Source organism: Leuresthes tenuis, unplaced genomic scaffold (assembly GCF_036924035.1).
Source record: "Leuresthes tenuis unplaced genomic scaffold, fLeuTen1.0.hap1 SCAF_20, whole genome shotgun sequence".
Lineage (NCBI taxonomy): Eukaryota > Metazoa > Chordata > Actinopteri > Atheriniformes > Atherinopsidae > Leuresthes > Leuresthes tenuis.
The window spans coordinates 30,993,072-31,009,388 of record NW_027325374.1 but is presented as its reverse complement, the minus strand read 5'-3'; the positions used below and the strand labels follow the sequence as shown (position 1 = coordinate 31,009,388).

The following is a 16,317-nucleotide window of genomic DNA, read 5'->3' as shown; positions in this document are numbered from 1 at the left end:
CCGTGACCCGGATTGGCTGACTCTGAGACCGTGTCCGATCGAGGACTTCCGGAGCTGGTTGGAGGGGACCCTTCTTCAGACAATTCAAGGCGCCTAAAACACAAGGTGAGCAGAAAACCTCTTGTATCAGGATATGTGAAATTTCTGCACATTGGTCATTCTAAACTAAATTGTCTGAATTAGGATGACCTCCGATCACTAATAAATCTGCAGGTTTACAGGGTGGTCACATGTAAAGTATAAACACATAGTCTCACATAGGAAGAGTGATTTGTGTCCTAGGTTAGTACAATTTGGCCAAATAAAAGACATAAATTCCTCTTGTCTTCTAAACTGAATAGGAAGTAGATAAGCCAATAGGCTGAAGTCTATTAGTCCGCTATCGCGGTGTGAGTAATTTCTGTGCAAGTGGCGCTTGGACCTTTATCTGCGATCGGCGGTGGGTCTGTATTACTACACAATAGGCGATGTGAGTAATTTCTGTGCAAGTGGCGCTTGGACCTGTATCTGCAATCGGCGGTGGGTCTGTATTACTACACTATAGGCGGTGTGAGTAATTTCTGTGCAAGTGGCGCTTGGACCTTATCTGCAATCGGCGGTGGGTCTGTATTACTTCACGGTGTGTCTATTTTCTTGTTGTTTTTTTTCTCTCTCCCTCTCCATAATTGGAGGTGTGTCTGTTTTGTTTTTTTTCCGCAATCGGCGGTGGTTCTGCTGTTGTTGTAAACGAGCGATACACTTAGTGTTTATCTCTGCATAAGGACACAGGGCTAAGTTTGTTATTTTTCATGAAAATGTGGGGTGGTTTGCTACTTGGTTGATATTTTACTGTGTTGGTGGAAGTGTATCGAGCAGTCGAGACTGATCGAGAATTCCTACACTGATACAGATCTCAAGTGGTTCTGCAAAGGGGGGCATAGGACTACAAATTAAAGGGGAATTTAGTTAGGGTGTTACAGATATTGGTGAATTAAAACGAGTAAAGAGACTGGGAGAACCCCCAGCGATCAAGCGCACAGAGTAAAAGATTCTGTGTAGAAGCTTCTTGGTCGGGTCCTACACTCGGGCATTGCGCCATTCACCCACTCTGATTAACACGTGTAAAACATTTAAACATGTCACAAATCATAGTTGAGAAGTGGAAAACAGGTAAACCCGGCTCATTGGGGTCGGTATTGTTTAACACCTTAACTAGATGGATAAAAAAAGTTTCAAGGGAAGATGAAAAAAGAGGGACGGATAGATTTGTGAATTGGACGAGAGAAATGCAAGAGAGGAATGTTTGGAGGGTGTGAAAGTGCTCCACCGCTACTGAGTGATTTCTCCATGTTTTCAAAACAAGCATAAGGCAGTAAGAATCAAGCAACAGCAAAGCTAAAGGAGGCAGGTTTATTGCAGAGAGCAAGGGCAAGAAAAGATGAAAAAAAGCAGTGACATTTCTTGCAGACTGTCAGTGTTTTTTAGGAGAAGTTAAATTCTCTATTCAGACGCAGTCGTCTGCACAACTACCACAGCACGTGCTAGACACAACGTCATCTTCTCCAAGGACACATCCTACTACATTGGAAGATAAGACACAGACACCTCTGCCCAACATAACTGCAACTAAGGAGGAACAGACAACGCTGCCTCCTCCTTATGCTGAGGCACGCAGATTATTGGATGCTCTCCAAAAACAGATGCCCCAATCTGAAACCTACTACTTCAGGAGTAAAAACTAACACCCAGAATACATCTCCCACAATGAGTAAATTAGTGATTGTTAAAAATGGCATATTGCAAACAGCTGCATTCCCAGGAGATAATCATGCGCAAACACAGGCAGAAGAGTACCTCAATGACATGACACAACATAGTACTAATCCATTAATCACTAGTACTTTAGTTGAACCACCAGCCTCTGAAGGCTCAACTGACACATTTGACCTACAGTCACTAGAAACCCGGTCCCGGGCAACACCATCTGAACCTGTCTATATGAATAAATCAGGGGCTGCATGTGGTGGACCCTTAGTACGTGGCCTAACTTCTGTATTGGAGCAGCACCAACCGCATGAGTGGATAAATCAAACTTACCAGACACAAAATCCAAATATGTCAAAGGTCTCTATTCAGACACCAAATAGTGGTAATATTCACTCTTGCAAAGATACACATAAGAGTCATCATCAGATACCATTGGTAACAGCGACAACCGGTGATGGTCGTACTACCACCACGTACAATCCATTCTCCTTGCAAGACACTGTAATGATTAAATCTCAGTTACCGGATATAAATAAAGGGGGGGCACCATGGATTAAGGCATTTTTAGAAGCATGTGCTGGAATACTCCCTGCTCTAGGTGATTTCAGACGGGTGTTCGCATCATGCACCTCATTAGGCATGTTGGCAGAAATCGAACAACGCTGCCAAACTGATACGGCCCTAGACAGTACGCCCCTACAGCATTGTGTGTATTTGTTATGGCCCCTCATACGAGAAAAGTTCCCCATACACATGAGGTCAGCTGAATTGTGTCGAATACCAGCTAATGCAGATGAGAGAGGGGCAGCCTATTTACTAAGAGTAAGAGAGCTATGGCAGGATAGTACTGGTGAAGATCCAGCTGTTAGTGACACCATTGAGTTGCTGTTTAGAGGAAAAGTGGAAGCATCACTGTCTCCTTCTGTGCAAACTACACTAAAACAGGTAGTGGGATTAACAAACTTGACATATACAGTATGGGCTGCCCATGTCAGTCAATATATTGATAATGAAATTGAAGAAAGAGAACAAGAAAAAAAGGAATTAATTTCCCTTCAGGCACAAGTGGCAACAACACAACTGAAAGACATGAGAGACAAAGTAAATCAAAACAAAGCTCAAGCTAAACAAATGTCTCAGCAGGCTCCTCCTCTTCCTGCTATGCAATCACTGACTCCACCTGCTTCATATGGGACATACCCACACCAACCTCCATATCTGCACCGACCTGCTGCCATAACAAGCAGAGGTCCATTCAGCAAGAAAAGAAAACACAGAAACTTTACCACGGTAAAATATGGCCCAAGACAAAGTGATCAATGTTTTCTATGCGGAAACCAAGGCCATTGGGCCAAACAATGTCGTACTAAACAGTACTCACAACCACAAGGGGGACCTCCACAGTACGAGTATAATACTTACCCTCCTCCACAGCAGGGCCCCCGTCAAGCCCCTACACATTTGGACTCACACCAGAATTCCTGGCATCAGGCCCCTGGCAGTTATCAAATGCCGCAATAGGGATGCCCAGGACTAGCAGCAGGTGACTCACTGTGTGCAGACAACTTGTTTCTTGAGCCTTTAGTTAAATGAACAATTAACGGCCAAGACTATACGTGTATGATCGACACAGGAGCCAGGTATTCAACATTAAACATGCCACTTCCTCTATCACAGAATACTGTACCTGTTGTTGGCTTCTCGGGAAACACATAAGAGTGGCCGCTGTCAGCACCTGTCTCATGTTTGTGGAATTCACTTACCTTTGAACATTCTTTTCTCCTTTCTCCTTCTTGCCCTGTGAATCTTTTAGCCAGGGACATCTTGTGTTCACAAAACATATCTGTACTTATGACTCCAGAGTATGTGGACATCACTTTCCCTAATGGATCTGCGCAACGTTGTGCCACACCAAAGCGAGCAATTCAGCAAATGATACAAACAATTGCTGATTCCCCTGACCCAGGGAGTGAAAAAAGAGCTGAGATATGGTGGGGACTTATCCCTGATTTTCTCTCCACCCCACTCCATGCCACTTTTTCCTCATGGCTCCCCTGGATTTCTATCATACGTCTCCAAACCGATCCCATTGATCCACCACATTGTACATTTAATTATGAACTGTTTGGTAATGAAAACTATGATGCCCTGTGGGAAGGATTTGTGCAGCAATATGATGAGACTGGAGAAGAACCTTGTGTAGAAATACGTGACATCTATGTAGGCCCGGAGGGTGTTGCTGCTGCAATTTCTTTGCCATCCTCGATGGAAATGTTATATGCTTTGTCAGACACATCTGCGCCTCATATCACTTTGCAGGTAGCTAATGGAAGAGAAGCTAAGAACTTGGGGCCAATGGTAAAACAGTGTTTACTGGCATGCGATTGGAGCCCTACTCAGAATAAAAATCTTCGCTACTCGCCTTCCACACAGACCTATATGATTTGTCATGTTTCACACGCCATATTGCACCCGGAAAAACGTTATGTGTCTCGAACACATGGCAAAGAAAACACTGATCACCCACACACAAAGGCATTGCTAGACAGTCTGCCTGACACATTGTGGTCTAAGGGACCCACGGATGTGGGACTTCTTGATGTCACACCTGTATCTATCCCGTTGAAACACAACATTGTTCCTATCTATAGGGCACAATACCCACTTAAGTTGAACCAAATCACGGGTATTAGAAACACGATTAAGGGACTTGTACACACTGGGGTTCTTACACCCACCACTTCTTTATGGAATACTCCCATAACTCCCGTTCCAAAACCTGGAAAACCTGACTATCGCATGATACAGGATTTCAGACCCATTAATAAGGTCGTCATTCCCACTAACTATGACACGCCAAATCCATACACTATGTTAAATGGCATTGCACCCGAACAAAACTTCTTCACATGCATTGATTTGGCTAATGCATTCTTCAGTGTGCCACTACATAAGGACTCTCAACAGATGTTTGCCTTTTCATATGAGGGTACGCAATACACTTACACTCATCTACCGCAGGGCTTTATCGACTCACCTTCTATTTTTAATCATGTTCTAAAACAACAACTACAAACGTTGACACTACCAAAAGGTGTCTCCCTTCTACAGTATGTTGATGATATTCTTGTGGCAGCTCCAGACTCAGACTCTATCATGACAGCCACTGAGATAGTTTTACGTCATCTTGCAAAGTGTGGGTATAAAGTCACAAAATCTAAGCTCCAGATTGGGAGGCCTAAGGTAACTTTCTTGGGCCGTATCATTTGGTCTTCCAGCGTGCATATGACTAATGAACAAAAAACCGATATCCTGAGTTACTCCAAACCAACCACGGTGAAATCAATGATGCAATTATTAGGTCTAGTAACATACAGCAAAAACTTTGTCCCAAACTTTTCTGGCTTAGTAGCACCCTTGCGAGCACTAATAACGCAAGCAGGATACAAAAACTACAAATCTCCACTACAGTGGACGGTAGAAGCAGAAAAAGCTTTTGTTGAAGTAAAAACTGCGTTGTCTGCTGCCTGTTCCCTGCATGCTCCAAACTACTCTGAACCGTTTCATTTGGATGTTGATGAAAAAGATGGGTTTGTCAATGCTGTACTATATCAAAAGGGGGACACTAGGATCACATTAGACAGAAAAGTGTTGATGTACTGCAGCTCTAAATTAGATAATGTAGAAATAGGCCATCCTACATGTGTCCGGCATGTAGCTGCTATAGGAAAAGCAGTACAGAAAACCTCGCATATTACAATGAATAATCAGACCATTGTGCACACAACGCATAGAGTGAAAGCATTTTTGGATTCCAATTCATTCACATTATCAGCACAAAGATACCAGGGCCTACAACAACTGCTCGATAAACCTCACATCCACTTTTCACACACAGGAGCTAATATGGCCTCACAGATGGATACTACACAAGACCATGACTGTATTGCAGAAACTGACAAGGAAATGCAGCTACACTCTACACTGCACAGACAACCCATCCAAAATGCTGAAATGACATTGTACTGTGACGGTCATAGCCATCTCGCAGCAAATGGCACATTAGTGACAACTTATGCTGTTGTAGAAGAATCATCTGATAGATTGCAGACACGAGAGGCACAAATCATTCCACAGCCGGCATCTGCTCAAATGGCAGAATTAGTTGCAATAACTAAAGCATGTCGTTTAGCAAAAAACAAAACTGTGACCATTTACACAGAATCAGCATATGCAGTTCAGGCTGTACATGTAGACATGTGTCACTGGAAAAGGAAAGGCTTTGTGACCTCAGCAGGCACCCCGGTTAAACACTTGAATCAATTACTCGAACTATATTATGCCATACTTGAACCAAAACAAGTTGCAATAGTCAAGTGCAGAGGACATCAAAAGGGAGATGGGAGAGTAGCGAGAGGCAACAATGCGGCAGATAAGGCAGCAAAAACAAAAGCAGGGTATACTGCATTTAACCAGATGTCTCAGAAAACATTGGAAGAGAAATCACAAAGACAATTATGGATACAAAACATTAAAGAACTTCAAGAAGCAGTGGCACCATTGGAAAAGCAAGCATGGAACGAGAAGGGAGCAACAAAAGATTCCACAGGACTCTGGAGGAATCATGAAGGCAAAATAGTAGCTCCAGCTGGACTACTAAATTTGCTATGCCAAGAAGCACACAGTAGAGCTCACTGTGCTGGCTCAAAAGTGACAGCGCTCATTTCACAACACTGGTGGCAACCCCACCTAAAAGACACAATAAAATATTTTGTGCAATCGTGTGAAATTTGCAACCTTTTAAATCCAAAAGTATCTCTTAAAGCAGGACTAGGTAGTTTCCCAGTACCTGATGCCCCTTGGAAACAGATAGTAATTGATTTTACTGACATGGGAGCAGCGAACAGGACTGAAGGTAAACGATATCTTCTAGTATGTGTGGATCCCTTTTCTAGATGGGTAGAAGCCACACCTACTAAAACCGAAAAAGGAAAAGAAGTCATTAAATGGGAATGAGATCCTTCCCCAAGTGGAGGAGTTCAAGTATCTCGGGGTCTTGTTCACGAGTGAGGGACGAATGGAGCGGGAGATTGACGGGCGGATCGGTGCGGCGTCTGCAGTGTTGCGGGCTCTGCACCGACCCGTCGTTGTGAAGAGGGAGCTGAGCCAGAAGGCGAAGCTCTCTACTTACTGGTCAATCTACGTTCCCATCCTCACCTATGGTCACGAGTTGTGGGTAGTGACCGAAAGAACAAGATCGCGAATACAAGCGGCCGAAATGGGTTTCCTCCGCAGGGTGTCTGGGCTCTCCCTTAGAGATAGGGTGAGAAGCTCAGTCATCCGGGAGGGGCTCGGAGTAGAACCGCTGCTCCTCCGCATTGAGAGGAGTCAGATGAGGTGGCTCGGGCATCTGGTTAGGATGCCCCCTGGGCGCCTCCCTGGGGAGGTGTTCCGGGCACGTCCCACTGGGAGGAGACCCCGGGGAAGACCCAGGACACGCTGGAGAGACTATGTCTCTCGGCTGGCCTGGGAACGCCTCGGGGTCCCCCCGGAAGAGCTGGAGGAAGTGGCCGGGGACAGAGACGTCTGGGTTTCTCTGCTCAAGCTGCTGCCCCCGCGACCCGACCCCCGGATAAGCGGCAGATGATGGATGGAAGTCATTAAATGGCTTACAAGAGAAATTATTCCAAGATTTGGGGTACCAGAAGTGATAAGATCAGATAATGGTACTCACTTCTCCAATGAAGAACTAGGAGAAGTGGAACAGTTGTTTGGAATTAGACATAAGTTTGGTGCAGTTTATCACCCAGCATCACAAGGACTAGTGGAAAGAGCAAATAGATCTATCAAGGAAGGCTTAGCAAAAGTCTGTGCAGACACACAGTTAACTTGGCTTGAAGCGCTTCCTATTGTGTTATTTAGCATAAGATCTACTCCAAATTCCACCATGAATGTGAGTCCACATGAGATTTTGACTGGGAGAAAAATGCCCTGCCCATTTACAACTGCACCAACAGACTCAACCCCTGTTTTACTACAGCATGAAAACATGTGTGAGTATGTGAAACAGCTAAACAACACGGTGATGAGCATATCTCAACAGGTCACAGAAATACTTACCAAGGAACAGGATCACGATACTTCACTTGTTGAAGTTGGAAGCTGGGTCCTAAGGAAAGTCAACAAACTTAACTGGTCCTCTCCACGCTGGATGGGACCATACAAGGTAGCACAAATTACATCGCATTGTGTAAAGGTATGGTTGACAGAAGACAGACTGAGTAACTGGATCCACAAGACTCACTGTACTCAAGCTCAAGATCCTACTGAAAGAACACTGACTGAGGTCCGGACTGACTTAGGAACCTCACATACTGACAAAGACTAGACCACTGGGACTAAAACTCTAAAAGAGAGAGAGAGAGTAAGGCACTAACGATGAAAAAAGTAATAATAGTAGTAACTTTGCTCATTTTCAAATCTCTCCTGGGTTATGCGACTCTGACTTTAAAAGCTCAAGTGACAAAGAATTGCAACAGTAATATAGACATACATTCTCTTCCCAATACTCCAAAGCATGTAGAAAAAAGATCTCTAAAAGAAGACAACAACACACTCCTATTGCAATTTACTGAGCAACAAGATGGTATGGTACAATTCGATCTGTGCTCAGTCATAACATGTGGGTCGAACGAAAAAGAGCATGAAGGGTCAGAAAAGTACATTTGTGTAGTCCCTGAAAATATGGGAAAAAACGATGAGGAATGGTACCCCTACTGGTACTGTCCGTCTTGGAGTTATGTCATAGCTAACACTGGTCCGAATGATTGGGGTTACCTCCCTACCAAAGCAAGCACAGGACCTAACCCACTAAAAACATGATTATCCTTGTTTAAAACTACACCTCGTCAATCTTGTAATAAAGGTACCTCTAACCCACTGACACTTACATTGAAGAACCCCCAGAAATCAGACTCTGGCAGATATATTTTAGGAGCTTATCAAAGAGGAACAGATCCTTTAGGCTTCTTTATGATAAATGTGACGTCAAAAGCCCCATTAAATAATAGTACTACTGTAGTCACAAGTATGGAGATAGAAACAGGCTTCACTCAAGAAAATATTTGGTTGGACTGGGTACGAAATGCAGCCAAATTAGCTACAAAGGAAGAGTGCATTGTGTGTCCCCCCCCCCAAGCCAGCTTTACTCACTGCACCATCACTTTTTTCAATAAACGAAACCTTTTGCATGATGCAGTTGCATATGACTGAAAATCCTGATGTGGCCTGCAGACATCTGGAGGCCCCACACCCGTTAGCTCCACAGAATGTGGTCCCACCAATATTCATACCTGTAAGGTCAAATCACACTTGTCTAACTAGGTTTAATACTGTTGGCCCCAATGTAGGGGATATCCCTGATAACTACTGTGCCACTATGATTAATGTCACGAAGTGGAATAATGCCACCAAATTTAAGTACGCCCGCTCAGACGTGTATTGGTATTGTGGTAAGAAGCGGTTACGGAACACACTTCCTCCCAACTTGTCAGGAACATGTACTATACTATCATTAATTGCACAAATAAAAATCATCAAAATATCAGCATCAGAAGTGGCTTCATGGCAGTACACAGCGTACCGTGATACTCCCCGCTTAATTAGACACAGTAAAAATACATTTGATATGTACAAGAATTCTCCCACCTATATAGATGCTATTGGCGTCCCGAGAGGAGTACCTGATGAATACAAATTAGTAAATCAGATTGCAGCAGGGTTCGAATCATCCTTATTCTGGTGGGCGACTATTAACAAGAATGTGGACAGAATCAATTACATTCACTTTAATGTGCAAAGAATGAACAACATGACCAGAGATGCCATATCAGGCCTACATGAACAATTAGCTGCAACGTCACTGATGACTTATCAAAACAGAATGGCTTTGGATTTCCTTCTGGCTGAAAGAGGTGGTGTGTGCTCTATGTTTTACCAAGACTGCTGTGTGTTTATTCCAAACAACACTGCTCTAGATGGCTCTGTGACACGAGCTCTTACCGGCCTCCGAACCATGTCAGAGGAAATGACAGAACATTCAGGAAAAGAAAAAAACCTACTAGCCGACTGGCTTGACAAAACATTCGGTACATGGAAAACAATGATTACATATGCATTTATATTACTAGTAGCAGCAGTGACTACTTTGACTTTATGTGGGTGTTGCTGCATTCCATGTATTCGACACCTTTGTCTAAAATGCATCACAACGGCTATTGATAATAAGTTCCCTGCACCGCCCGCTCATCAATTAGTTCAACACTATGGGGATACAATTCCTCTGGAAAACTTCTCTGGGCTAAGTGAGGAAGATAACTGTTTGTATACCTAAAGCCCTGTAAAGCAAGGTTTCCAGGAGAATTCTGTGTATGTCTTTATCAACTGTTGTTGTGTTATATGTCTCTATGTTGCTGTTTTGAAGTTTTTTTCCACAGAAAAAGGTGATGATGCAGGATGTCTCATTAACTGTACAACAGGTTGGTGAGTATTTTGGTATTGTCCTAAAACATGATTGCTATCAACTGGCCAGTTGTTTTGTTTTTCATTTCATTTATGTTCATTTCTTATTGTTTTTATTTTTTTATTTTTTTTTCTCTCGGGTTGTTTATTTGTTTTTGTTTGGGGTTCATATGAAAACTTAATTGGTCGACCAATGAATACTGGGATTGAACCTGTTAAAAGGGAATTCCTGAATATAGAACTTTGTGAAAATGACATGTTGCATTGTTGTGCTGCTTGGTTCTCTCTCCTGCTAACATTCATCCACAGCTTAAATGAACTGCATCGGCAGCAGAACCTCTACAGGACTCACAGCCAAGAAACTGAAAAGACGTCAGTCTGAAATTCTGGGAGGCATGATCATCATGCCAAGATGATGGTTGAACAACCACACCTTCAACCTTCAACCACGGTCAACAAAATAATCTGAATTCTCTCCTGAATTGTCCCAAAGAAAAAGATTAGTTAGGGAAAATGGGTGGTAAAGACCCCTTTGTGGAAGTGAAGTGCTGGTAACCTCTCCTTCCTAGTTAGCTCAGACTGCTGAACTGAGGTTCAGCCAGAAGGACAACCAAACACCAAGCAGTGACAGGATTGGACCACAAGAGACTGAGCTGCACTGTACCACTCTGCACAATGTTATCATGACATTTTCACTCAAAAGAAATTGTCAGTTTTTACACTACGTCTATCATTACTCATCTGTTCTCAACAGGGTCATATCTTCATATTCACGTCATGTTTAAATGTCTGTATTATTTTGTGATGTTCCTATTTACTTTAATGATTTTAAGTAGACCAATTACTAATCATAGCCAATCACACATGTGTCCATTGCCATTGGTGTGAATCGGCTGTTCGGAGCGGGACCTTAGGCACTGAAAGGTAATTAAGTGGTCGGTCGCCAAGGGGGAATGGGGCCATAGGAGAATTTTCCCGGATATCAGCCATCAGGTTTTTCACTCCTATTCGCTGCGAACAGTGGACGATCCTAATGGTAATGTTAATTGCCTTAAGCACTTTTTTAGTTTCAATATTTTATGAATTGTTGTAGCTTAGTTAATTATTGTTATGTGTTGTGATGGTACTTATGGGTTAGCAGGTCCTTGACACTGATCAAACCAAATATATTTTTGGGCCGAAATGAACTAAGAGTCTACACAGAGATTGGGTTCGGGGCCACACACACACACACACACTAATTTTAAGAAATATTAAAACATTTATTCATTTATTCCTTGCATACACGAACAGGTGTGATACTTATAGCTTTTAAGAAATGTGCTCATTGCAGAGTTATGATCAGTTGAGTGATGAAGGTTGAACTATTCTGGGAAAGAGGTTCTGTTCCCAGCATCATGATAAACACTCCTGATACAGAAAGGTTTAGCTAACGCATTACAAGTGTTTTACACATGCATATGCAATGAAAACTTGCTTGCTGCTGAGAATCGCAAAGAAGAACAGCTTACACATAACAGCTCACAAAATGAAGTTATATCAAAAGGGGGATAACAAGAATCTCCTGTCTGGTTGTGCTGCACCTCAAGGTAGTTGGCCACTTGCAGTTTGGGGACCTGCTAAGTTGGCTGCTACTAACAGGTGTTACACAATACAGAATATAACATTCCTACCTCATTTAGTTGACATGATTAAATCATGTCAAAAGGGGGAGTTGTTATAATTGGCTTTGATCTTATACATTATAAATTCATATTCTGTATTTTACTAAATAACCTATGTCCTAGCTGGTACTTTTCCACTTTGCTCATACTGCACAACAGATGACCTTAAATGGTCCAAGACCTTAGAAGGACATAAACAACTGGGTCAGACAAAACATCTCTATTAGGGCAGATAGGTCTGGTACATTAGATCCACGCCTAAAACAGCACTCACACATACACACACATTGTTTATCACATCCAAAGAACACAACAAGGACAGCAGCTGGCCTGATCACGCCACTCAAAACTGGCCAATTGTACTCTGACAAGTGTGAAAACAACTTCTGTGGGATAAAGCTGAATATAAATATGACATGTTTCCGGATAACGGGGCTCGGCCTGACGGATTTCCTGCGAGAGCTCTGGCACTTCGAGTCCAGCGCTGCAATATACTCTGCTTGTGACCACTTTTTTAAGAAACGATTTCTCCAGCTTGTTCTTGGGCTTCCAATGAAAGAATCGGGCTAACAATATATTTACTAAACACACACACAAAAAAAACATGACAAGCTCTTCCTTTGATTAGTGCTTTAATTGGTCGCTTATAAGAAAACCACAAATGAGTGTTATGAAATAATGATCGCTGCACTGACATCAATACTACTTAGCCGATCTTAAATTAGAAGGAGGCTTTGAGAAAGTGACTCATATAAAGTAACCGATATGCATGCCCTAGAGAGGTCTAACATTGCCCCTATGTTAAAAGACAAAAGGTGCCTTTAAACAAGAGTTAGGCCTTGTCCTTTCAGTCAGAGGAACACACTCTTGCATATGCGCAATTCAAAATGAAATTCCTGTGAAGGTAAAAATCAAGAGCTATTGTGGCTCCATTTTTACAACAGTGTCATCTCGCTTTTGCTTTATGTTCCAAGGTCGTTTATTTTACAGACACTGTCATGTCTTCCTTTTCTCATCTCTCCCCAGGACAGCATGCTCTCTCCTTACGCTCCACTGAACAACCTATCTATTAGACAGAGCATGACTGCTTAAATCCTTTTCAAATCCCAGAAAAAGAAAACAACAAAGGCAATACAGGCATGCTCACACACAGCATAAAAAAATTAGTGAACAACACCCCATTTATCTCAGCTGACCACTCACAGTGCCACTATGCAAGATGTTCTTATTAAGCTTCTTTTGTTTGATGCCTGTGCTTAAGCATAGACATGAGCTTTAGGTCATTAGAGCCTTTTACTAAATGTTTTGATTGAGAACGGCAAGTTTAAAGATACAGAACTGTAATTTCTTCCTAAAGCAATTATTTCGATAAAGATGAACACCATGTACAAACGTTGGGAATCCAGCGTTGGGAAGACTTTAATCTTGTGCGTATCAGACACCAATGTCTGATACGCACATTGGTGTTGATTGGAAAAAATCCAATCAAATAAGAATTGATCTAATTTAATAATAATAATAATTTTTCTTTTACGAAGAGTGAAGATTGAAATAAATAATTTGGCAGCTATTTGTGCTACTTGTAGTTTCTAGTTTTTAAGAAACATTAAACTCATAAAATGCTTGTGTGTCACATGCCGGTCCACTGTTTTACAACCAGAGAAAATTAAATATTGATCATACATATTGATAGTGAATATAATTAGATTTCAGCACAGCAAAATAATGACAATATAACCTTAACTGATGTTTACAAAAAATATATAAAGTAATTTAGTAAAACCCAACCATAAAATGGTTCAATATAATTCAAGAAACGGAGCAAACTACTGACTTTTGAGTTTCCATGGGATATGAGCCCCAGTTGATAATCCAATTTTCCTGGACCTCCCTTTTGGGTTTATTTAGATTTGCATGAAAACCTCTGTCAAGCAGCTCTGCAAGCAAGTTGCCACTGAAACAAATGCTATAATTGCAATTAATATCATCCAAACATGTAGACAAAATAGCTTGACAGAGCTGATGTGTGTTAGAAATAATAAATGCAATTATTTTTGTGATTTTCTGCAGTTTGAGTGGTAAAAACAGCTGGTGGTAGAAACACTGCTAACACTGAGACAAAAGTTAAAAATTTTGTCCAAATTACCAATATTATACAGCCCAATATCAACTAGTTCACTGTATGCATTTTATTCATTTTAAGTCAGAGTGAGAGTCTCTATGGCCAGTTTATTCCTCCTGGTCGAGACTAATCGACCAGCCTACAACAAGTCCTCTAGGAGCATTAGGTGTGAAGGTAACAATAAAATGTCAAATAAGTAAAAGGAGAAATATGGGGCTAATTTGCATATTCATCAAAAATAAATACAAAATTAGGTAAAATGTTGAATTGCATCTAAAGCATGGTCATTTTCAATACATTATTAATTAATGTTTAGGGGATTTTGACCAATGGCCAAAGAAAGATATCCTTCCATTCAACAATGCGTTTTGGTCATCATTAGCTCTCTTGAAAGTTTGAGCTTCAGTGTGAAAATTATATGTAGGATATGTTTAGTTCTTCTGCTAAGAGTTGGGTTTCTTTAAGCCCACATACAATCTGAGTGTAGAATATTAACCCATGGAAGGTTTTGTGACATCACAACCAATGATAAGCCAGTTCTAAATAAAAAAATAAAAATAAAAAAAAAAGCTATTTATGCCCATGTGGTTGAGGTTCTGATTAAATTAATGTATTTACATTTGTGCTGCTGAAACAAATGCTATAATTGCAAATAATGTTATTCAATATGATATATTCTGAATAATATAATATTATGTCAATATTATATTATTCATTATTCAGATAGAATAAAATAAGCTGCTGTTTTTTTTTTAGAAACAATAAATGTCATCATTGCTGTGATATTATGCGGTGGATATTTACCCTCAACCTATGACATGCTGAAATAAATTATTACTTTATATATGTGTCTCTGTGTGTGTATAGCACTTTTTTTGTCTTGTTGACCACTCTAAACCATTCAAACACACACTTAGTATTAGTCCATACAGTCTAACAAGCTATGCAGTGTTTTCTTCTCTTTTTTTTCCTGTCTTACACGCACACGAACAGTGTGAAGAGGCAAAGAAGGGTTCAGAACTTAACATAACTACTCCATGTGTTGTATATACTGTAATCTGATTTTACTATAAAGAGGCACAACATAACTTACCATTAGCAAGTGGAGTTGCACTTCAGTTGTAAAGGTTTGGTCACTCCCGAAAAGAGACGGCTGTACACCCTCCTCTACCCTGCCCCCTCCAGTTCCATGCAGAGGACGATTGTTTCCGTAAATATCTTTGATCAGGTATTTTAATCAGTTTTATCTCAAGCAGCCCAGATGCAGCAGGGAATAATCTGATCAGAGGAGTCTTTCTGGAAAGCTGACGTTTTTAGTCCTGCACGGCGGCTCCTGAAGCGGCGCTGGTGGGCAGCTACGGCCTCTCTGTCCCAGCTCCATCCGCTCGGCAGATCTGAGCAACTCAGAATATTCGGCTGTTTTTTTTTCAGCTTTGCGTGACAGGAGTGTGGGCGGGTGCAAATATGAGGATCCGGTTCAGAAAGCATCAATCCTGTTTTGAAATAAAAATGTAGGCAATTTTGTTATATCAACAGGAGCTTAAGTCGACATGGAGAGAGCATATGCTCACAGTCTTTTACCTTGTTTAATCGTTTGTTGTTGCACGTTCCAGGGACTGGATTGTGTAGTGGTATGATTGCCACCTTGCATGTGGGAGATCAGGGTTCAAATCCCCTGCATGAAACTCCAATAGGGGTCCTTAGGCAAGACCCCCTTACCCTATCTGCTTATCTGTAAGTCGCTTTGGATAAAAGCGTCTGCTAAATACATAAACATTTAATTTCACTCAGGTTCATTTAAATGTGTATTATATCTATAGTAACCTATATAATATTTAGAGGATTCAGGGTATACTGTGAGTATGCTCGGAACAAAGAATTTAGACAATTATTTGATCAATTTCTCAAAATAAATCCATAACGACGAAACATTTTGTGCAACAAGTAAAACATAAAATATTGTATCAAAATATAAAAGCAACATATAGTGATGAGAAAAAGCACGGTTTACCTGCATTGACATCTTCTCCTCTCAGTCGTGCGAAATCCTCCTCAATCCAGGTCAGTGAAGAGAGTGGCTTCCTCCACTTGGTCCTAATGATGTGCACCATGTGACGCAAAGATTTAGGGCGGGGAGAGGTACAGCGAAGGGGAGATGCTTCTATGGCAAGACATAATTTTAAAATTTTTTAAAATCTTTTTATTATTTTTTAGCATATATGAATTTCAGTTACAACTTCATCTTATCAATTACAAATTCTCGAA

The 16,317-nt window shown here is 41.3% G+C and overlaps 1 protein-coding gene across 2 annotated transcripts in view; it reads right to left on the bottom strand.

Annotated features, from left to right (window-relative positions):
* LOC140278665 (adhesion G protein-coupled receptor A1-like) overlaps positions 1-16,114 on the bottom strand; it is a 72,174-nt gene extending 56,060 nt beyond the window's left edge. The window contains exons 1-2 of one of the 2 annotated variants that reach the window (XM_072373721.1): positions 16,064-16,114; positions 15,146-15,545 (exon numbers count right to left, since the gene is read on the bottom strand). In XM_072373721.1, the coding sequence (XP_072229822.1) occupies positions 15,146-15,148 (3 nt within the window). In that variant the 5' untranslated portion in view covers positions 15,149-15,545; positions 16,064-16,114. Of the gene's footprint in view, positions 1-15,145; positions 15,546-15,633; positions 15,745-16,063 lie in introns of those variants that run through there. The other variant, XM_072373722.1, reaches the window with a different exon arrangement.
* Between the last annotated feature and the right edge of the window lie 203 nt (positions 16,115-16,317).